Source organism: Chrysemys picta, chromosome 20, assembly GCF_011386835.1.
Source record: "Chrysemys picta bellii isolate R12L10 chromosome 20, ASM1138683v2, whole genome shotgun sequence".
Classification (NCBI taxonomy): Eukaryota; Metazoa; Chordata; order Testudines; family Emydidae; genus Chrysemys; species Chrysemys picta.
In genome coordinates, this window is record NC_088810.1 from 8,158,629 (window position 1) to 8,181,626 (window position 22,998).

The 22,998-nt window shown below is 55.8% G+C and overlaps 3 protein-coding genes and 1 long non-coding RNA gene across 13 annotated transcripts in view; 2 read left to right on the plus strand and 2 right to left on the minus strand.

The window, feature by feature from the left end:
• Positions 1–454: 454 nt before the first annotated feature.
• Positions 455–22,998, minus strand: part of LOC103307390 (B-cell receptor CD22-like) — a 92,134-nt gene continuing 69,590 nt past the window's right edge. For 3 of the 6 annotated variants that reach the window (XM_065574514.1, XM_065574513.1, XM_065574512.1), the window contains one exon: positions 461–1,194. In XM_065574514.1, coding sequence (XP_065430586.1) covers positions 1,108–1,194 — 87 coding nt within the window. In that variant the 3' untranslated portion in view covers positions 461–1,107. Of the gene's footprint in view, positions 1,195–22,998 lie in introns of all 6 variants that reach the window. The other 3 variants (XM_065574519.1, XM_065574517.1, XM_065574515.1) reach the window with 3 other exon arrangements.
• Positions 1,565–4,188, minus strand: LOC122172907 (uncharacterized). The gene is made up of 3 exons (XR_010593984.1): positions 3,924–4,188; positions 3,313–3,541; positions 1,565–1,705 (listed from the first exon to the last, which is right to left on the minus strand). It is a non-coding gene; the product is annotated as an uncharacterized LOC122172907 (long non-coding RNA).
• Positions 11,143–16,964, plus strand: LOC135976853 (B-cell receptor CD22-like). Its single transcript, XM_065574539.1, has 3 exons — positions 11,143–11,314; positions 15,708–15,776; positions 16,219–16,964. The coding sequence occupies exons 2-3, from the start codon at positions 15,737–15,739 to the stop codon at positions 16,719–16,721; spliced, it is 543 nt and encodes a 180-aa protein (XP_065430611.1). The 5' UTR covers positions 11,143–11,314; positions 15,708–15,736; the 3' UTR covers positions 16,722–16,964.
• Positions 17,120–22,998, plus strand: part of LOC135976852 (Fc receptor-like protein 6) — a 91,439-nt gene continuing 85,560 nt past the window's right edge. For 2 of the 5 annotated variants that reach the window (XM_065574526.1, XM_065574527.1), the window contains exons 1-3: positions 17,120–17,940; positions 18,324–18,584; positions 22,320–22,369. In XM_065574526.1, the coding sequence (XP_065430598.1) occupies positions 17,520–17,940; positions 18,324–18,584; positions 22,320–22,369 (732 nt within the window). In that variant the 5' untranslated portion in view covers positions 17,120–17,519. Of the gene's footprint in view, positions 17,941–18,323; positions 18,585–21,860; positions 22,008–22,319; positions 22,370–22,998 lie in introns of all 5 variants that reach the window. The other 3 variants (XM_065574525.1, XM_065574523.1, XM_065574524.1) reach the window with 3 other exon arrangements.

The following is a 22,998-nucleotide window of genomic DNA, read 5'->3' on the forward strand; positions in this document are numbered from 1 at the left end:
TGGTACATGAATGAGTGGGATTGTATTCTGTGATTGGCTGACCCGGGGGGTGCCAGCCGCTTCCCACTGGGGGTGGGGTGGGTAAGGGGGGCTAGACAGAAAATTGTGGGGTGCTCTCCCCCTCACTACAAGGCCCTGCCCCTTTCTGTGGTCCTGCCTTCTCCTCTCCTTCCCCCCAGACTCCGCCCCCTAGGGAGGCCGGAAGCCGGAGCTGGGTAGGGGCCAGGTGCCAAGGCCGCCCCCAGCAAGCGTATATTGGCTTCTTTGTGTATGTAATTGACTATTCATTTCTTTAAGTAGCACCTTGCTTCTTTTGGGGCATTGGGGGGAGGGGCTTCTGCTTTTTTTTTTTTTTTTTTTAATTCCCAACCAGAGAGCGTGATTGGCTCCCGTTGCACAATCTGCTAAAAAAAAGCTTTGGAAGGCTGCTTGCTGCGTTATTTTTGCCTTTAGCTTTTGAGCCTCGGAGCCCCCTGCCCTCGGCAAACCCTCCCTGTCCAGCAGCAGTCACCCAAGCTGATGGTTTTCTAAAACCGCTTTATTATCCAATAGCAAGAAACAAAACAGAGGCAATTCCCTGAGGAAAACTGTGCTAAAGCTGAGAAAGGGGCTGGAACTGAAAGAAAACAGCAGTGGGGACGGTAACGACACCCTGCCCGTGTCTAGCGCTTTCCGGCCAGAGATCGCCAAGTGCTACACACAGGAGGGCAGGATCATTACCCCTCTTGCACAGATGGGGAAACTGAGGCACGGAGCAGGACTGTGAGTTGCCCATGGGCAGGCAGACTCCAGATCGCCTCCCTACCAGTTCTGTTCTCTATCTGCTAGGCCGAGCTGCCTCCCGAAAGCCAACGCAGCCTGGAAAATCGACACTACAATTAAACTGCCCCAGAAATGCCCAGATCCAGTGGCCCAAGTGGGGCCTGCCCTGGGGCTCTGCTGCGGGGTGGGAGGAGGGGTAGGAGTCAGGATGCCTGGGTTCTCCTGGGTTTCCCCAGCTAATGGAGGTGGGTGAACGCTGCCTGGGGCATGAGTGGTAGACTCTTATCGAGATCCAGGATGCGGCGGCGCGGAGGGGAGTGCGGAAGGCAGGGATCTCGGCCGTGCTCAGTTACAATAGTCCTTGGGGCTGTTATAATAGTCGCCGGCATCGTCCGAGGGGCAGGGAATCTCCCCGGCACATGGGATTTCCTGCTGGGGACACAGAAAGAGAAACAGATTGTGTGAAAGAGGCAGGGCCGGTGCTACCATTTAGGCAAACTAGGTGGTTGCCTAGGGTGCCAAGATTTGGGGGTGCCCTCAAATCAATCGTTTCCCCCCTCTGGCCCCTCCACAAAGCAAGCCGCTTCCTCCAACCCTCCCACACACAGTGCAGGGCTCAGCCCCTCCAGCAGGGGGCGGCAGACACACACACACACACACACACACACACACACACACACACACAGAGCAGTGGGTTGATTTCCTTCACACACCCACACTCCAGTTTTCCATAATACAGCCAGAGCAGCCCCTTTTCCTGCCCCTCCCCCAATTCCCACCCCGGGGGGTCCCTTACCCTGCTGACTCCCCCCCAGTTCTTTCCGTTGGCGGAGTCTCCTGGCCAGACAATAAACCCCGAGGTTGCTCAGCAGGAAGAGCAGCAGGACTCCTGCTCCGAAGCCTGCCATGGGGCCAGGGCTCAGCTGGTACCAGTCACTGCCGTCTGTGGGGGGCAGGGATGGAGAATAGGGTCATTAGCTCCAGTCTCATGCAGGGTGCAGTGGGGTGGGCACAGGGGAGATGGGGAGGTGGGAGCTGGTTGAGGGAGCAGCATAGTCCTAGGGGGGACAATGAAGACCAGTCTCAGTGGAGGGGGCAGGAAGGAAGCTGGGTTTTTAACCAGGAGAATTTCCCTCCCAAGTGTTTATTGGTCATTGGAGTTTCTTCCAGGTTCATAAAACCTCCAATCTCCTCTTATTACAATAGCACCTAGAAGCTTCCGCTGAGATCAGGGCCCCATTGTGCCGGACGCTGCCCAGACACACAACCAGAGACAGTCCCTGTCCCTGCTGAGATCACAGACTCAGAGCGAGACACAGACCCTGCCCCAAGTGAGACCAGAGCCCCCTGGTGCGGGCAGCTGCACAGGCCAATGGAAGAAAAAATGTGAATGATCACAAAAATGTGTGTTTCTGTTTTGCTGGGTACAAAATGGAGCCGTTTCCCCCACTTTTGCCCCAAAAAGTTTTGGGAATTTGGTATTTGAAACTTTTCTAAACTTTGAATCAAACATTCCCTCCAAATTTTCATTCATTGTTTTATCTGTATTTTGATCAAAGATGGTTCTGTTCAGCCATCATAATTGTCTGTTTCCCAAAAACCTAAACAATTTAGTTTGCCAATCTCCCTCCGCCCCCCACAGTATTTTCTGTTTAAAAGTTTATTTAACTTTAATTGATTATAATTTTCAACAATTGCCCCATGGGCGGCGGGTATCGTAGGACGGGGAAGGCTGTGCCTCCCCAGCCAGGCGTGGCCCCACCCACGCTCCGACCCCAGACTCCCTCCTGCCTGCTTCCGAGGCTGGGGCAGGCAGGCTGGGGCCGGTGCTCATGAGGCCAGGGGCTGGGCCGCTGGAGCTGGGGCCATGCCACGCTGCCCGGCGCCAGGGTTGGGGGCACTCTGGGACTGGGGGTGCACAGGGGGGCAGGCGGCCGCAGGTGGTGGGCAGAGACACACAGAGATACAGAGCAGGGCTCAGCTCCTCCAGCAGGAACACACCCACCCACCCACCAGGGCTCTGGGCTCCGGCGGGGAAGGGAAGGAGTCGTTCTCAGGCAGTGAGGGAGGGGCTGGCGGCTAGGCTCCCCCAACAGCTCATTCACCCACCGCCCATGAATTGCTCTTTGAAAACACTGTAGGTAAAAACTGACGTGAAAAATGTAATGAAAAGTCCGGCAAAGAGCTAATTTTGAGGGGGGCAAACCAGACATTTTTCCTGATGATTAAAAAATATTAAATTTCAACCAAATGTATGTTATTTGAATGGGTGTTTCTTGGCCTGAAAACAGGCTGATTTGCAATGTTAATCGGCCGCTAGATGATTCTGTGCGCTGGAAAGAGATACTGGATCTTGGTCAACAAAGCGGACCCAGCTGGAGCACGAGCTGGGAGCTTGTTTATTTTGGTTGGACTTGCAGAAGGACGGTGCTGGGATGGCATGGCCTTGCAGAAGGACTGTGCGGGGTTCAGCCATGATGCATGGAGGACTCTAAGCCATTCCCAGGCTATGTAATGCATAACATGGAGTCAAATGCACCTAGTACTTACACACAACAGTGATGGAGAGTGGCAGGGAGGTGGATTTCCCTAGGGTGTTGTGCACCTCACACTGATACTCTCCCCCATCAGCCACCTGGACTCCCGGGAAAGCCATCCTTGTACCAGGAGAAGTCCAATCTGCTATAGGCGCTGGTGTCCAGCCGGCACATCAGGGACAGGGGTTCCCCCGTGCTGCGATGAGGGCCTGGGGTGGCCACCACATGCACCACAGGGGTGGCTGCAGAGAAAGTGGAATGAGATATGAGCTAATAAAGCCCCGTGGGACGGCAGCTGGGGGCTTAGGCGCAGCATGGCATGGGGCGGAGGGGCTCCATGGTTCCGCCCCAGTGCTTTAGCTCCGCTCCCATATCCAAGTGGTGGCATAAGGAGGGCCCCTGCCCACTCCCATTTGTGAACCTGGTTCCACCCCCATGGCTGTGGCCCTGCCCCCAACTGGAATGTCAGTGACAGAAAGACCCCCAATCTGTGTTCTCCTGCTCTGCCCCCAGGGCTGTGATCCCGCCCCCTTTTGGAATGTAGGTGAGACAAGGACCCCTCCCATCTGTGCTCCTTGGCTCCACCCCCAGGGCTGTGGCCCCGCCCTGGCACTGGCTACTCACCAAGGATGGCCACATAGGTGGTGGGGGATATGGCCAGGTAGGCACGCCCTATGTCGGAGACCCACTTCATGCAGGTGTAATTGCCCCCATGAGACAAGGTTGCCCCTTCAATCTGCTGAGAGGGGAAGCCGTGCAGGTCCTCGTAGTTGTGAATCCAGAAGTAGACCTGGTCCAGCTACCTGCTGTCCCCCACGCATCTCAACGTGAACGAGTCACCCTCCCTGATCGGGCCTGGGACGTCCATGTCCACCAGGACCTTCAGGCGGGGGGGCCGGCCTGAAAAGGCCATTGGAGATGGGTCAGAACCAGCGCCCCCTAGAGGGGAAAAGCCCCGTGCCCCATTCCTTGCCCCTCTGAGCCAACCAGTCCCGCACCCTGGGGCTGGATGGGAGCTGGCGCCTCCTAGAGGGGAAAGGTTCCGTATCCCATTCCCCACCCCCAGCACCAGCCAGACCCCTGCCCTCAGACCTGATTAGAGTCAATGCCTGCTAGAGGGGAAAGGCCCCGTGCCCCATTCCCTGCCCCCCAGCCAGCCCCTGCCCTGGGGCCTGATGGGAGCTGGCACCCCCGAGAAAGGGAAGGCCCCATACATAATGCCACTCACCTGTGGCTGGGGACTGGGACAATTTGGGGAGGCACCTATTCCGGTAGCCCTGCACCCGGCACTCCAGCGCCGCCCCCCGGTGCTGCCAGATGATGCGCATGGTCAGCTCGCTATTGCTTTTGCCAGCTTCAGTTTCCTCCAGGATCCGCGCGCCGGCTCCGTCGTACTAATGTAGGCCGGAGGAGGCGCAGCGCTCGGAGATGGAGCAGACCATGCTGCCGCTCAGGAGACTGGAGGTCCAGGTCATGCCAGAATTGACCCTGCAGGTGTTGTACTTAAAGTACTGCACAGGATCTTTTCAGGGGGAATAAGACAAAACTCCACATTTATTAGTAATACATGTATTCATTAACACTGTATTATATGCATATAATATATTACACTTACACTCACACACACACACACACACACACAAACACACTCCGTCTTGTTGTTACCAATTAGTTGCTCCCCTTAACTTCACTGGCCAGGTGAGTTAGATGGGGGAGGGGGTGGAGCCGGGCTTCTGCCGATCCGGATCGATGCTCCCATGTTGACAAGACGAGACCCGGGGTCCTCTGCAAGACACCTCACTTTTATAGCAGCTTCCCTCTTATGCAAATCTATACCAGATTCAAACTCTGTGTCTGTGTCCATTGGTCCTTTGTGCTGTTTTCTTTTGAGTGTTGTCCCAATGCTGCAAAGAGGGTGTTTCCAAAAGAAGTTGCTTGCTTCTAACCCCCGAGGCCCTCAGTATGTCTGCTTGTCTTTAATGAGCCCACTTGACACCTTTTATTGTCCTTGGGTTTGGCTCCCAGCCCCTCTCCAACAGTTGAGGCTGTCTGGAGGTGCTGCCTTTCATGCCTTGCTCATCCACACCTCATTCATTCAACAGGGCAATTGATTAAGAGTGGGTGTGGGGGGGAGAGCTCTTGTTCTACTGCTAGCAAAAAGAAATTTTTCTTCTATCTTATTCTATCCTTAGGGGCTATAATATTATACCAAGGGCAATGTAAAGTTTCTAAATGAGGCTTTGATACAAAGTTCCATGAAAACAGAGGTCACACGTGGGTAGACCCACCACAAGGTTATATGAAGAGGCACAATGTAAAGTCATATGAAAATTATCAGAGATTTATCTACATTGTCCCCCTTTTGACCTCTCAAGAACAATTCTTGAGTGGTCACCATATAAATCTTTTGTATTTGTTGCAAACAAACCAAACAATTATAACCAGGTGAATATAACTAAAACTATTAGAATTGAGTAAACACCAGATATAACAAACACAAATGCAAACAATTATAATTATAATAATTGGAAATACAACAAAACCATTACCATTACAATAATTGGGTACATTGACAAACAAAATGAGGCCCAAGTTTGATGCTGCAATAGCCATTAAACAATAAAAGTCACTGAGCTCAGGACCTTTTTAAACACACACAACAAATAAGATTTTGTAGGAGTACCACAGTTGTTATGCAAGGTTAAGCTGATTTGGACTTAAACTAACATTTAGTTGCTAAAATGTTGTAGAATTCCCTACTTTTAACAGTTGTTCTCAGAGGTTTCTGGGGACCTGAAAGATGGGGCCATACAATTATGGGCCAAGATCTTACAGGTTATGGGGGCCCAAGAACTACCCTTTAGGGCTTGGGGAAGAAGAACCAGCGTGCATAGAGGAAAGTGTGGAATTAACAATGCAAGCAAATGTAACTAACAATACAAATGTATTAATAACAAAAATTAACAACAAAATGACTATTAGAGAACCTAACAAAAAATAAACCTGATGCATTGGGGACCAAAGTGTTTTGGACACAAGTGGTATTGATAAATTGGATGGACATGGGGGAAGTAGAGGGAGGAAAAGACATTTGCCCTGTGTAGTGTAGTATCCCCTCTTTTTCTAGACTCAATGCTAGCACAGGACACCACTAGAGACAGACACAGAACATGCAACACAGAACACTGAACACAGACTTTGTCATGACACTATAACCATGGTATTTTATAACTCTTCAGCTGGTACCAGCTCCTCTGGTTTAGAGCCTGAAAGATAGAAGCTTGGAAACAAATTAGCACAGTGCTTTTACCATGGCAGAACCTGCTTGGTCTCTGCCACAGTGTGTTTGGTACTTGGGGCTGCACAAATGCTAATTAAGTGGTGCATTTTTTTGTGAGTGTAAATCCTCCCTTTCTCTCAGTAAAAGGGCATTAACACTCCATCTACAAAAAAAATTTCTGTTTTAAAATCTCCAGCCATTTTGCCATGGCCTGGAGATCTGAGGCAGAAGCAGGCACTGTTGTTAACTGTTTCAATGGCATTTTGGCCCTGGGAGGAGGAATTTACCCAAATATCCCAAATATCCCCCTTCCCAATCTCCAGAGGGGTCCCAAAGGTCTGCCCCCTTCTGGGGTCTTAAATGTTTCTTCTCCTGATGTTACTGCTGCTGTAAGATTTGAGAGTGCTGTTTTAACTCTCTGTACCCAACCTGTTTTCCAGTTTCTCTATCTGTTGCTTGCCTGGGCCCGATCCTGCTTTTTCCAATAAACAGTTTCTTTCCATGGGCACAAGCCTTGTTCCACTACCAATTTAGCAAGGAGGGTGGGCTTTCCAACTAGCCCCCACCCTTCCTGGTCCGATTCCTTAAACATTTTCTTCAAAATTGTGAAATTACCACAATATTACTTACAAAAAAACCAAACAAACATAAACCACACTACACTGCCCAAACTCCTATATCCTTCAGAGTTTGGTTTAACAGAACAAGATCTGTATCTTATGTTTTTAACCCACTCTGGGCCAGAGGGAGAGACGCTAAGCTTCCCTCTGTATTACTCGGTCTGCTACCACCGAGGGTTCATACACCAATTATACAAATCCTTCCCCGGATTAGATCCTTCCCCGGATCAGAGTGAGAAACACTAAGTTCTCCTCTTTAGCTCAGTCTTGCTACGGCTGAGGGTGTATGTACCTTTATAACACAATTTAAACCTAAACTCCTATATCCTTCAGAGTTTGGTTAATTAACTGAAAGTTTACGCTCTTTTTCCTCTAGTGCCAGGCTTGCTAAAGCTGGCGGTGTGCACACCAGTTTGATAATAACTGTGGATTCTATGCTTGCTCCCGCTTTCGCATTCTCCACCAAAATGTTGTACTTAAAGTACTGCACAGGATCTTTTCAGGGGGAATAAGACAAAACGCCACATTTATTAGTGATACATGTATTCATTAACACTATATTATATGCATATAATACAGTGTTAATGAATACATGTATTACTAATAAATGTGGCGTTCTGCCTTATTCCCCCTGAAAAGATCCTGTGCAGTATTTTAAGTACAACACAGGGATGTTCTGTGTAGGGTGGGTGAGGGGAGAGCCAGTCACTGCTGGGGGCACGGCCATGGGCACAGCCACCTCCAGTCACCAGCCACTGCCCCTTCTTTGAGAGCGGCCTCAAGACCAGGTGGGGGTGTGACCTATACCAGGCTCCCCTCCCAGAGCTGGGAGAGAACCCAGGAGTCTTGACTCCCAGCCCCCCCCGCTGTGATCACTAAATCCCACTCCCCTCCCAGAGCTGGGAGAGAACCCAGGAGTCCTGACTCCCAGCCCCTCCCCCGCTGTGATCACTAGATTCCACTCCCCTCACAGAGCTGGGAGAGGACCCAGGAGTCCTGACTCCAGTTTAGGCTTCCTCTAACCACCAGACTCCACAGTTTCTTCACACCTCTGAAGAATGTGGTCATCTGATTTGAGTGAACTGTTATGAGAGGTTTACAGCAACCGTCCTTGGGGATGGCTCGATGGGCACTGAGGTGCAGCCACCCCTATGGTGGGAGAGCTGGGGAGCAGCCACACATAACGCCGCGCGGGGCCAGGCTGGGTTGTTGGTGAACCGTTTCTGCAAGAGGAGCCGGGGATTACCTGACACCGTGAGGCGCACGGCTCGGGGGCTTCTCCAGCTTTGGCTCTGGGACTGGAACTCAAAGGAGTAGGCGCCCCCATCCAGGGCCGGCTTTAGCAAGAGTGGGTCCCGATTCCTGGGGGCGGGGCTTGCTGCAAGCCCCGCCCCCAGGAATTGAGCCGCGCTCCGGCCGGGGTTGCCGGGGTTGGGTCCGACCCGGAGGGGGGAGTGCGCAGAGCGTTCAGAGGAGGGGAGGAAGGGGAAGTGAGCTGGGGGCGGGCTGGAGAGCTGCAGCGTGGGGCCCTCTTGGTGTGGGGCCCAATTCAGCCGAATCAGCTGAATCGGCCTAAAGCCCGCCCTGCCCCCATCTCCAAGCGCCAGCGGGTTGAGGCGCAGGGTGCAGTCGTGGTGCAGGTCTCCCAGGAACTGGGCGCGCTCGGCCTTGTCATAGCCCTGCCCCGCTGCTGCGGTGAGCTGCACAATTCTCTCGTTGTCCCGGCTCCAGGTCACGGCTCTGACGAGCTGCCCCTTGGGGTAGGTGTAAGAGCAAGGGATCGACACACATGAGCCGCTCCATCCGGTCAGGGGGCCCACGGGCAGGGTCACCCCACAGTCCTGGCAGCCGGCACCTGGAGGGGAAGCAGCACCCCGCTCTCTGCAACACCATGCTCCCTAGTCCTGCCCTGGGGCATCGGAGCCAGCCCTGACTGCCAGAGGAGAGCCCCCACCTCGCTGTCTGCAGCACAGCTCCCCCTAGAGGTTGCAACTGAACCCCAGACGTTCCAGATGCCCCCTGCTGGATTCCAAGCATTGGCAGGTGGAGCCGTCGCCATGGCAGAGTCTCCCAAATTCCCGGCTCCCTGTTCATCCCCGTTACTGCATCCCAGCCCCAGCGCAACCAGAACCACTCACTGGTCAGGATGGAGAGGGCCAGCAGCAACAGGGCCTCCATCTCCTCCAGGGTGAACACTGACGTGGGGCCTACAAGAAAAGGGAACCGGATTTGGGCCCGGGAAAGGTTCCTATGAAAACGTTTTCAGCACAAAGGGTGTCCCAGAAATGCTACGAGTTCCATAGTGAGTCTGGGCTGGGGGCTAAGGCAGGAGATCTTGGATCTAGTCACAGCTGGAGTCCGATGTAGGAGTCTCATATTCATTCTATTGATTACTTCAGAATTCCCGGTGAGGTTTGACAGGTTTGTGTCCCCAGGTCAGGCTCAAGATTATGGAAAGTGGGGTTCAGCTGGGAGCCCCGATGGGCACAGCTGTGACACTCGCACTTGAGGAATTATTCGCACATTTAGCAAAGTCACAAAGGCTCCAGCCCAGCGAGGTAGATAGAGAGACGGCAGCGTGTCCCTCCGAACCGTCCCGTGCAGAACAACCCAGACTGTCAGCCAGTATCTTCCTCCTCACCATCACCTTCGTCGTTGTCAACCCAGTCGTCACACCGGCACCTCCCAAGGGCTACATTGCGCTCTCCTCCTGCCCGCAGGCTGGGATGCGACTTGTACATGATGTTACGCTGACATCACCCTGCCTAATGCCTGTTCTGTAGGGGTGTCTCCCCTCTTCCTTATGTGTATCTTCTCCCACTACCAGTGCTGGGGGCCCTTCTCCCATAGGTCATGGCTCTCTGGTGGTCAGACAGCCGATGGTCCCATGCTAAACTATCCGCAAGATGGTGTTAGCTCATGCTCCTGGTGTCGTTGTGGACAAAGCTCCCCCTTAAACGCCCTGTTCCCACGTCCCCAAAACTTAGGGGTCACGGTTGGGCCATTTATCTGTGCCAAAGTTCATAGGCCCCAAGCCTTATGCTAACTGCTGAGGCCAGTGTCTCACAGGAGACAGGCCTGTCGGTTGCTTGCATTACTGCCCCATCAAATAAATGCTAAAGCTAGTTCTATGGGCTAGACAACACTGCCACAGGGCCCCATGTGACCACGAGCAAGCCATTCCGCTCCATGCCTCAGTTTCCCCACCTGTACAAGGTGGATACAAATCTTACTTTTGTTCCTTTAGCCTTCAATTGTTTTTGTGGCAAGGACTGTCTCTTTCTGTGTGTCTGGGCAGCGCTTGGCACGAAGGGGCCCTGATCTCAGCTGGAGCAGGGCCTGTCTCTTGCTGTGTGTCTGGGCAGTGCCTGGCACGAAGGGGCCCTGATCTCAGTTGGGCCATTAGACGTGACCATAACACATGTGGTAAATTGTAAGAACGACCGCGCAGTGTTTAGCTTTATTCAGCATCGCAGCTTCCTGCCTCGCCGAGGAGAACTGAGACGCTCCCAGCCCAGCTGCTTACTGCTACGTTCATTGATCTGCCCATCTTAACGGGGGCCGGCTTCCAGCGCCTGCTTGTGACCTTTCCAAACCAGCCTCTGCAGGTTTTGTCCCAGAAATCCTGACTCCCAGTTCCATCCCCCCTGCTGTAACCACCAGACCCCACTCCCCTCCTAGAACCAGGGATAGAACCCCACACACACTAACCACTAGACCCTACTTCCCTTCTAGAACCAGGGATAGAACCCAGAAGTCCAGACCCCGCCCTCCCCCCACCCGCACACACACACTAACCAGTAGACCCCACTCCTCTCCTAGAGCTGGGATAGAATCCAGGAATCCTAGTTCCCAGTCTGCCCATCCCCTACCCCCCACCTCTCACCACTAGCTTTCCTTGACATGTGAAGATCAAACCTGGTGCCATTAAGAGCCAGGAAGTCTTTATCACAGTTCCTTTTCCTCCTCTGAGCCCCAGCCCCTGCCAGCCCAGCACACAGGCTAGTGGGTTACAAATCCATGAGCAGGGATGTTTGTCTATCTGCCGTAGCCCACTGCCTCCCTGGTTACTGTCGGACGGGGCTCCCAGAGGCTAACGCAGCCCCAGGCCCAGGGTAAGTGCTGTGCTCCTGAAATCTCACACTCCCGGGAACTTGTGTTTGGAGTGTGGTTGTGTGTGTGTGTGTGTGTGCGGGGGGTGGGAGGGAGAGACAGAGGCTGTGTTTAGAGTCTCAAAGCATCTTAAACTGAAACGGAAGGCTCTTTGAGCTGTGGTCAAGTGAAAAATTCTCTAAGTTGTATCAGTTGCCCCACCCCAGAGGTGGCTGCATCTTAGCGCTGGGCGAGCCGTCCCCCTGGGGCATTATGTGCGACTGTTCCCCGGCTGCCCTGTGCCAGAGGTGGCTGCAGCTCAGCACCCGGTGAATCATCCCTCCCTGGTATTATGTGTGGCTCTTACCCAGCTGCTCCATCCCAGAGATGGCTGAATCTTAGCACCGGGTGAGCCGTCCCTGCCTGGTGTTATGTGTGGTGTTTCCCGGCTGCTCCACCCCAGAGATGGCTGAATCTTAGCACTGAGTGAGCCGTCCCTGCCTGGTGTTATGTGTGGTGTTTCCCAGCTGCTCCACCCCAGAGGAGTCTGCATCTCAGTGCCAGGGGAGCTGTCCCCGCACAGCATCTGTGTGCAGCTGGTAACTGGGTTATATGGTGTTTGGACGAAGGAGTAATTGAATTTTTAAATATAAGATCTTGTAGGTTTATTATTAGTTATTATTTGCACTGTAGTAGTGCTGAGCCCCAAGCCCGGGTAAACACCCCAGTGTGCTAGGAGCTGCGCAAACACAGGAATACCGCTGCCCCTCTGGGAAGTGGGAGCAGAATCCAGGGCTTTGTATGTCAGTTACCCGAAGGAGGAGAAATTAGCACCGTGGCCGCTGGGTATATTCTCAGCGCAACTTGTTTCTTTGCTGTATGTGCACCCGTCCTGGACACAGGGCCAGTGCAAGGAAGTTTCGCGCCCTAGGAGAAACTTCCACCTTGCGCCCCGCCCCCAGCCCTGTGGCAGCTCCCCCCCTTGAGACGCCCCCCCCCCCGGCAGTTCCTCCCCCTGCCCTGAGGTACCCCCACCCGCGGCAGCTCCCCCCCCAGGGAGCCATGCAGCAGCTCCCCACCCCAGCTCCCCTCTGCTCCGCCTCCTCCCCGAGCACGCTCCCCCACTCTAATTCTCCTCCCAGGCTTGCGGCGCCAAACAGCTGATTGGCCCTGCAAGCCTGGGAGGCGGGAGAAGTGGAGCGGCGACCGCGCGCTCGGGGAGGGGGCGTAGGAACGATGTAAAAAAAAATCGGGGGCACCGCTTTTTGGCGCCCCCAAATCCTGGCGCCCTAGACAACCCCCTACTTTGCCTAAATGGTAGCACCGGCCCTGCCTGGACAGACGTGGTTGTAAACAGCATCCAGGGAACTCCTTCTGTGGGGACTCTCAGCAGAAACCACCCAGGCCAGGTTCCCAGGGAGCAAATAACTCTCCATAGACTGAGGGGTTGAGGCCGCGAGCACCCCAGAGAGAACTAAAGTGCAAAAGTGAATGAAAAACAAATGTCTTCCAAAGCCTGAACAGTTGCTTGCATACTAAGGACAAATTGTAATAGCGCCACCTGGAGGCTTCTGGCAGAACAAAGATAAGGAGCGCCTCATGTGCCATGGAGACCCCGTGGGGTCTTTGCTGAGCCATTCTGTACTCCATACTCCTCCCCCATCCCCCCGCTAATGCTCACCTCCCCTCTAGGGGGCAGAGGAGAGCTCAGTCCCTATGGCCTGTTCAGCGAGCGAGGGGCTGGTTAACGCCGTCTGGGGTGTGGATTTTGTGCTTCAGACACGTTTGTTAGGAACAGGTCTGGGATGCTCACAGCTCACTCCACCCAGCCGCCTGCAAGGGAAAAGCTCCTGCCCCCTCCCCAGATCTAACCATTAGATCCCACAATTCTCTCCAAGCCAAGAATAGAACCCAGGAATCCTGACTTCCAGTCCGCCCTGCTCTAACCCATTGGACCCACACTCTCATCCCAAAGCCAGAGATAGAACCCAAAGTCCTGACTACCCGTCCCCCTGCTCTAACCATGAGACCCCATTCCCCTCCCAGAGCCAGGGAGAGAACCCAGGAGTCCTGGCCCCCAGCCCCTGCCCTAACCTATAGACTCCGCTCCCCTCCCAAAGCTGGATAAAGAACCCAGGAGGCCTGCTTTCACCACTAGCAAGATCCAGACAGCAGATAATCGCTGGCCCCTTCCGCCTTCTCTAGAGATCCTGTTCTTAGAATTGTTGTGTCACATCAGATCTTCCGAGACATCTCTGGCCACAGCAGGGGAGAGAGAGAAGGCCCCAGCTAGAGGAACTGTGTATGGCAGCGGGGGAGCCAGCCCCCTGGGACGCTGGGTGAGCCCATCATGTCCAGGCTGGGGGGGCTGTACCCTGCTCAGCAGCGACTCTGGGAAGGACCCAGGTGTCCTGGTGGAGCGAGATGGCCCATGAGCTCTGTAGGCAATGCTCTGGCTAAGAGGGTGAGCGTGACACTGGGCTGGAGACACAGGGGAATAGCGAGTAGGAGCTGGGATCCCAGCTCGACGTGACATTGGGGAGATTGCGCGCAGCTCTGGGGAGCCGCATGTCAAACAGGGTGTCCGGAAATGAGGGAGGTGTCAAAGAAGAGTAATGGGGACGATCTGAGGGCTGGAAAACCTGCCCGAGAGCCAAGCACTGAAGGAGCTCGATCTAGCGAGTTTAACCCAGAGAAGGCTGAGAGGGGACAAGATCCTGGTCTGTCAGCACCTCCCTGCTGGTGGGGGGAAGGTTTCGGGGAGCAGAGGGCTCGTTAACCCAGCAGACAGGGGCAGAGTGAGAGCTGACGGCTGTGGCATGGAGCCAGAGAAATCGAGACTGGGAATAAGGGGCAGATTTTCCCCAGGGAGGGGAACTGACCCTGGGAATCACTGCCCCAGGGACAGGGCAGAGTCTCCAGCCCTTGGAGTCTTTCTATGGAGATCAGACGTCCCTAAAAGCACTAATCTAGCTCGACCATCAGATCTGGGCTGGAGTCCGGGACCCCTGAGGGGAGGTCTCCAGGCTAGGCAGACTGCCTGGGCACCACGGTCCCTTCTGGCGTTAAGATGGGCAGATCAATGAACGTAGCAGTAAGCAGCTGGGCTGGGAGCGTCTCAGTTCTCCTCGGCGAGGCAGGAAGCTGCGATGGTGAATAAAGCTAAACACCGCGCGGTCGTTATTACAATTTACCACATGTGTTATGGTCACGTCTAATGGCCCAACTGAGATCAGGGCCCCTTCGTGCCAAGCGCTGCCCAGACACACAGCAAGAGACAGGCCCTGCTCCAGCTGAGATCAGGGCCCCTTCGTGCCAAGCGCTGCCCAGACACACAGCAAGAGACAGTCCTTGCCACAAAAACAATTGAAGGCTAAAGGAACAAAAGTAAGATTTGTATCCACCTTGTACAGGTGGGGAAACTGAGGCATGGAGCGGAATGGCTTGCTCGTGGTCACATGGGGCCCTGTGGCAGTGTTGTCTAGCCCATAGAACTAGCTTTAGCATTTATTTGATGGGGCAGTAATGCAAGCAACCCGCAGGCCTGTCTCCTGTGAGACGCTGGCCTCAGCAGTTAGCATAAGGCTTGGGGCCTATGAACTTTGGCACAGATAAATGGCCCAACCATGACCCCTAAGTTTTAGGGATGTGGGAACAGAGTGTTTAAGGGGGAGCTTTGTCCACAACAACACCAGGAACAGGAACGAACACCATCTTGCGGATAGTTTAGCATGGGACCATCGGCTGCTGTCTGACCACCAGAGAGCCATGACCTATGGGAGAAGGACCCCCAGCACTGGTAGTGGGAGGAGATACACATAAGGAAGAGGGGAGACACCCCTACAGAACAGGCATTAGGCAGGGTGATGTCAGCGTAACATCATGGGCAAGTCGCATCCCAGCCTGCGGGCAGAAGGAGAGCGCAATGTAGCCCTTGGGAGGTGCCGGGGTGACGACTGGGGTGACGATGAGGAAGGTGATGGTGAGGAGGAAGATACTGGCTGACAGTCTGGATTGTTCTGCACGGGACGGTTCGGAGGGACATGCTGCCGTCCCTCCATCTATCTCGCTGGGCTGGAGCCTTTGTGACTTTGCTAAATGTACTAATAATTCCTCAAGTGCGAGTGTCACAGCTGTGCCCATCGGGGCTCCCAGCTGAACCCCAGTTTCCATAATCCTGAGCCTGACCTGGGGACACAAACCTGTCAAACCTCACGGGGAATTCTGAAGTAATCAATAGAATGAATATGAGACTCCTACATCGGGCTCCAGCTGTGACTAGATGCAAGATCTCCTGCCTTACCCCACAGCCCAGCCTCTCTCTGCAACCCGTAGCCTTTCTGGGACACCCTTTGTGCTGAAAACGTTTTCATAGGAACCTTTCCCGGGCCCAAATCTGGTTCCCTTTTCTTGTAGGCCCCACGTCAGTGTTCACCCTGGAGGAGATGGAGGCCCTGCTGCTGCTGGCCCTCTCCATCCTGACCGGTGAGTGGTTCTGGTTGCGCTGGGGCTGGGATGCAGTAACGGGGATGAACAGGGAGCCGGGAACTTGGGAGACTCTGCCATGGCTACGGCTCCACCTGCCAATGCTTGGAATCCAGCAGGGGGCATCTGGAACGACTGGGGTTCAGTTGCAACCTCTAGGGGGCGCTGTGCTGCAGACAGCGAGGTGGGGGCTCTCCTCTGGCAGTCAGGGCTGGCCTCGATGCCCCAGGGCAGGACTAGGGGGCACTGTGCTGCAGAGAGCAGGGTGGGGGTCTCCTCTGGCAGTGAGGACTGGCCCCAATACCCTAGGGCAGCACCATGGGGTGCTGTGCTGCAGAGAGTCGGGGGGGCTCTCCTCTGGCAGTCAGGGCTGGCCCCGATGCCCCAGGGCAGGACTAGGGGGCAAGGTTCTGTAGATAGCAGGGTGCTGCTTCCCCTCCAGGTGCTGGCTCCCAGGACTGGGGGGTGACCCTGCCCGCGGACCCTCTAGCCGGATGGAGCGGCTCATGCGTGACGATCCCTTGCTCTTACACCTACCCCGAGGGGCAGCTCGTTAAAGCCGTGACCTGGAGCCGGAACAAGGAGACAATTGTGCAGCTCAGGACAGCAGCGGGGCAGGGCTATGACAAGGCCGAGCGCGCCCAGTTCCTGGGCGACCTGCAGCACAACTGCACCCTGAGCCTCAACCCGCTGGCGCTCAGCGACGGGGGCGCCTACTCCTTTGAGTTCCAGTCCCAGAGCCAAAGCTGGAGAAGCCCCCGAGCCGTGTGCCTCATGGTGTCAGGTAATCCCCGGCTCCTCTTGCAGAAACGTTTCACCAACAACCCAGCCTGGCCCCGTGTGGCGTTATGTGTGGCTGCTCCCCAGATGCCCTGCCCCAGAGGTGGCTACACCTCAGCGCCCATCGAGCCATCCCCAAGGATGGTTGCTGTAAACCTCTCATAACATTTCACTCAAATCAAATGACCACATTCTGCAAAGCTGTGAATAAACAGCGGAGTCTGATGGTTAGAGGAAGCCTAAACTGGAGTCAGGACTCCTGGGTCCTCTCCCAGCTCTGGGAGGGGAGTGGGATCTAGTGGTCACAGCAGGGGGGGCTGGGAGCCAGGACTCCTGGGTTCTCTCCCAGCTCTGGGAGGGGAGCCTGGTACAGGTCACACCCCCACCTGGTCTTGAGGCCGCTCTCAAAGAAGGGGCAGTGGCTGGTGGCAGTGGCTGGTGACTGGAGGTGGCTGTGCCCATGGCCGTGCCCCCAGCAGTGACTGGCTCTCCCCTCACACACCCTACACAGAACATCCCTGCAGGGTCAATTCTGGCATGACCAGGACCTCCAGTCTCCTGAACGGCAACTTGATCTGCTCCATCTCCGAGAGCTGCGCCTCCTCCGGCCTACATTAGTACGACGGAGCCGGCGCGCGGATCCTGGAGGAAACTGAAGCTGGCAAAAGCAATAGGCTGAGCATGCGCATCATCTGGCAGCACCGGGGGGCGGCGCTGGAGTGCCGGGTGCAGGGCTACCGGAATAGGTGCCTCTCCAAATTGTCCCAGTCCCCAGCCACAGGTGAGTTGCATTATGTATGGGGCCTTTCCTTTCTAGGGGGTGGCAGCTCCCATCAGGACCCAGGGCAGGGGCTGGCTGGGGGGCAGGGAATGGGTCAGGGGGCCTTTCCCCTCTAGCAGGCACTGACTCTAATCAGGTCTGAGGGCAGGGGTCTGGCTGGTGCTAGGGGTGGGGAATGGGATATGGGACCTTTCCCCTCTAGGGGGCGCCACTCCCATCCGGCCCCAGGGTGCAGGACTGGCTGGCTCAGAGGGGCAAGGAATGGGGCACAGGGCTTTTCCCCTCTAGGGGGCGCTGGGTCTGACCCATCTCCAATGGCCTTTTCAGGCCGGCCCCCCCGCCTGAAGGTCCTGGTGGACATGGACGGCCCAGGCCCGATCAGGGAGGGCGACTCATTCACGCTGAGATGTGTGGGGGACAGCGGGTCGCTGGACCAGGTCTACTTCTGGATTCACAACTACGAGGACCTGCACGGGGGCCCCTCTCAGCAGATTGAAGGGGCAACCTTGTCTCACGGGGGCAATTACACCTGCATGAAGTGGGTCTCCGACATAGGACGTGCTTACCTGGCCATATCCCCCACCACCTATGTGGCCATCCTTGGTGAGTAGCCAGTGCCAGGGCGGGGCCACAGCCCTGGGGGTGGAGCCAAGGAGCACAGATGGGAGGGGTCCTTGTCTCACCTACATTCCAAATGGGGGCGGGACCACAGGCCTGGGGGCGGAGCAAGAGAGCACAGATTGGGGGTCTTTCTGTCACTGACATTCCAGTTGGGGGCAGGGCCACAGCCATGGGGGTGGAACCAGGTTCACAAATGGGAGGGGACAGGGGCCCTCCTTTCGCCACCACTTGGATATGGGAGTGGGGCTAGAGCACTGGGGCGGAGCCATGGAGCCCCTCCGCCCCATGCCATGCTGCGCCTAAGCCCCCAGCTGCCGTCCCACGGGAGCGTCATTAGGTCATATCTCATTCCGCTTCCTCTGCAGTCCCCCCTGTGGTGCATGTGGTGGCCACCCCAGGCCCTCATCGCAGCACGGGGGAACCCCTGTCCCTGACGTGCCGGCTGGACACCAGCGCTTTTGGCGGATTGGGCTTCTCCTGGTACAAGGATGGCGAGCGGCTGGGGTGGGCACAGGCAGAACTGGCTTTCCCGGGAGTCCAGGTGGCTGATGGGGGAAAGTATCAGTGTGAGGTGCACAACACCCTAGGGAAATCCACCTCCCTGCCACTCTCCATCACTGTTGTGTGTAAGTACTGGGTGCATTTGACTCCACATTACACATTACATAGCCAGGGAATGGCTTAGAGTCCCCCGTGCATCATGGCTAGGGTTACCATATTTTGAGCCTCCAAAAGGAGGACACTCCACGGGGCCCCGCCCACGCCCCCAGCCCCGCCCACGCCCCCGCCCCAACTCCGCCCCTTCCCCAAAGTCCGCGCCCCAACTCCGCCCCCTCCCCTGCTTCCCGTGAACATTTGATTCGCGGGAAGCCTGAAGCAGGTAAGGGAGGTGTGGGGGGAGGGGGCATGGCCCAGTCTCGCCCCCCCGGCGTCTCCAGCCTGGGTCGGCTCGGGCCATGGGGTGCCGGCCCGGGGCCCGGCCCCCGGCTGAGCACCCCCGGCCCGCCCAGCACTGCCGGTCCCTGGCCTGGCCCCCGGGCCCCCGGCCGAGCACCCCCGGCCCGCCCAGCACTGCCGGTCCCCGGCCTGGCCCCCGGCACCGCACCGCCGGCCCGGCCCCCGAGCCCCCGGCCCGGCACCACACCGCCGGCCCGCTCCCCAAGCCCCTGGCCCGGCACCGCACCGCCGGCCCGGCCCCCGAGCCCCTGGCTCGGCACCGCACCGGCGGCCCCCGAGCCTCCGGCTCGGCACAGCACTGGCGGCCCGGCCCCTGAGCCCCTGGTCCGGCACCGCACCATCGGCCCGGCCCCCGAGCCCCCGGCTCGGCACCGCAGGCCCCCGACCCCCGGCCCAGCACCGCCGGCCCCGCATGTCCTGATTTTCCCGGACATGTCCGGCTTTTTGGGATTTCCCCCCGGACGGGGATTTGGAGCCCAAAAAGCCGGACATGTCCGGGAAAATCCGGACGTATGGTAACCCTAACCATGGCTGAACCCCGCACAGTCCTTCTGCAAGGCCAACCAAAATAAACGAGCTCCCAGCTCGTGCTCCAGCTGGGTCTGCTTTGTTGACCAGGCTCCAGTATATCTGTCCACAGAGCCATCTAGCGGCCGAATGACATTGCAAATCAACCTGTCACAGGCCGAGAAACACCCGTTCAAATAACGTACACTTAGTTGAAATGTAATATTTTTTAATCATCAGGAAAAATATCTGGTTTGCCCCCCTCAAAATTAGCTCTTTGCCGGACTTTTCATTACATTTTTCACCTCCATTTTTACCTACAGTGTTTTCAAAGAGCAATTCAGGGGCGGTGGGTGAATGAGCTGTTGGGGGAGCCTAGCCCCCGGCTCCTCCCTCGCTGCCCGAGAACGCCCCCTCCCCTTCTGCCTCCCCTTCCCTGCTGGAGCCCAGAGCCCAGAGCCCAGAGCCCAGAGCCCAGGTGGGTGGGTGGGTGTGTTCCTGCTGCCCCCTGCTGGAGGAGCTGAGCCCTGCTCTGTGTCTGTGTGTGTCCCTGCCCACCACCTGTGGCCGCCGGCTCCCCCCATACACCTGCAGTCCCAGAGTGCCCCCAATCCCGACTCCGGGCAGCATTGCATGGCCCTAGCCCCAGCGACCCAGCCCCTGGCCTCACGAGCACAAGCCCCAGCCTGCCTGCCCCAGCCTCTCAGCCTCGGAAGAGGGAAGGGAACTGGAAGCAGGCAGGAGGGAGTCTGGGGGCGGAGCGTGGGTGGGGCCACGCCTGGCTGTTTGGGGAGGCACAGCCCTCCCCGTCCTACGATACCCACCACCCATGGGGCAATTGTTGAAAATTATAATCAATTAAAGTTAAATAAACTTTTAAACAGAAAATAGTGTGTGTGGGGAGATTGGCAAACAAAATTGTTTAGGTTTTTGGGAAACAGACAATTATGATGGCTGAACAGAACCCTATTTGATCAAAATGCAGATAAAACAATGGATGAAAATTTGGAGGGAGTGTTTGATTCAAAGTTTAGAAAAGTTTCAAATACCAAATTCCCAAAACTTTTTGGGGCAAAAGTGGGGGAAACGGTGTTGTACTTAAAGTACTGCACAGGATCTTTTTAGGGGGAATAAGGCAAAACGCCACATTTATTAGTAATACATGTATTCATTAACACTGTATTATATGCATATAATATATTACACTTACACTCACACACACACACAAACACACTCCGTCTTGTTGTTACCAGTTAGTTGCTCCCCTTTTCTTCACTGGCCAGGTGAGTTAGATGGGGGAGGGGGTGGAGCCGGGCTTCTGCCGATCCGGATCGATGCTCCCATGTTGACAAGACGAGACCCGGGGTCCTCTGCAAGACACCTCACTTTTATAGCAGCTTTCCTCTTATGCAAATCTATACCAGATTCAAACTCTGTGTCTGTGTCCATTGGTTCTTTGTGCTGCTTTCTTTGGAGTGTTGTCCCAATGCTGCAAAGAGGGTGTTTCCAAAAGAAGGTGCTTGCTTCTAACCCCCGAGGCCGTCAGTATGTCTGCTTGTTTTTAATGAGCCCACTTGACACGTTTTATTGTCCTTGGGTCTGGCTCCCAGCCCCTCTCCAACAGTTGAGGCTGTCTGGAGGTGCTGCCTTTCATGCCTAGCTCATCCACACCTCATTCATTCAACAGGGCAATTGATTAAGAGTCGGGGAGGGGGAGAGAGAGAGCTCTTGTTCTACTGCTAGCAAAAAGAAATTTTTCTTCTATCTTATTCTATCCTTAGGGGCTATAATATTATACCAAGGGCAATGCAAAGTTTCTAAATGAGGCTTTGATACAAAGTCCCATGAAAACAGAGGTCACACGTGGGTAGATCCACCACAAGGTTATATGAAGAGGCACAATGTAAAGTCATATGAAAATTACCAGAGATTTATCTACAACGGCTCCATTTTGTACCCAGCAAAACAGAAACACACGTTTTTGTGATCATTCACATTTTTTCTTCCACTGGCCTGTGCAGCTGCCCACACAAGGGGGCTCTGGTCTCACTTGGGGAAGGATCTGTGTCTCGCTCTGAGTCTGTGATCTCAGCAGGGACAGGGACTGTCTCTGGTGGTGTGTCTGGGCAGCGCCCGGCACAATGGGGCCCTGATCTCAGCGGAGGCTTCTAGGTGCTATTGTAATAAGAGGAGATTGGAGATTTTATGAACCTGGAAGAAACTCCAATGACCAATAAACACTTGGGAGGGAAATTCTCCTGGTTAAAAACCCAGCTTCGTTCTTGCCCCCTCCACCGAGACTGGCCTTCATTGTCCCCCCTAGGACTATGCTGCCCCCTCAACCAGCTCCCACCTCCCCATCTCCCCTGTGCCTGCCCCACTGCACCCTGCATGACACTGGAGCTAATGACCCTGTTCTCCATCCCTGCCCCCCACAGACGGCAGTGACTGGTACCAGCTGAGCCCTGGCCCCATGGCAGGCTTCGGAGCAGGGGTCCTGCTGCTCTTCCTCCTGAGCAACCTCGGGGTTTATTGTCTGGCCAGGAGACTCCGCCAACGGAAAGAACTGGGGGGGAGTCAGCAGGGTAAGGGACCCCCCCGGGGTGGGAATTGGGGGAGGGGCAGGAAAAGGGGCTGCTCTGGCTGCATTGTGGAAAACCTGGAGTGTGGGTGTGTGAAGGAAATCAACCCACTGCTCTGTGTGTGTGTGTGTGTGTCTGCCGCCCCCTGCTGGAGGGGTTGAGCCCTGCACTGTGTGTGTGAGGGTTGGAGGAAGTGGCCTGCTTTGTGGGGGGGCAGAGGGCATTGCCAGAGGGGGGAAATCGATCGATTTTGGGGGAAATGTTTAAAGAAGGAAAATAAACAGTGAAAGGGGATAATTGTGTCTCCTTCCCCAGGGGGCAGCAGAGAGGACCCCAGCGCCCCACAGAGAGACTCGCTCTATGAGGTCAGTGGGGGGGGTCTGTTAACCCCTGGGTCCCCACTGCCCCCACATACTGCCTGGAGTTGAGTAGGCAGCTGCAGCCTTTGCCCCCCCCCCCCCCGCCGAGTGAACCCCTGACCCCAGCTGGACGGAATCAGCACAACCTGAGCATGCGTCATAGACCCCATCCCAATAATGGCTATGGGGAGATTTTCCTTCACATCCAATAGCCAGGTCCTGCCCTGGCACGGGAGGCTGGGAGATCTCTCCCCAAATACAGTCGGGGATGCTCGTTGTTAGTGCACCAGGTAACTGCAGTTCACAGCTCTGCAGGGCAGTAAAGGTGGGCTTGGAACACAGGAGTCCGGACTCCCAGACCCACCCCCCTGCTCTAACCACTAGACCCCACTCTCCTCCCAGAGCTGGGGATAGAATCCAAGAGTACTGGCTCCCACTCCTCTGCCCCGCCCCCATTACTGCAGGTACAGGCAGACATTACACACAGGTCTCCTGCTGGGGGAGTGTCCCCTCTTTCCAGGGCCGGTGCAAACTTCCACCTTGCACACCCCCACCCCAGCTCTGCAGCAGCTCCCCCTCCTTGAGGCGCCCCCCCCCATGGCAGCTCCCCCCACCGGGAAGCCATGCGGCAGCTC

Coding starts and splice junctions, on each gene's coding strand:
- LOC135976853 (XM_065574539.1), top strand. CDS start 15,737: ATGGAGGCCCTGCTGCTGCTGGCCCTCTCCATCCTGACCG. Junction 15,777..16,218: donor GGCCCTCTCCATCCTGACCG/GTGAGTGGTTCT, acceptor CTTCCCCTCCAG/GTGCTGGCTCCCAGGACTGG.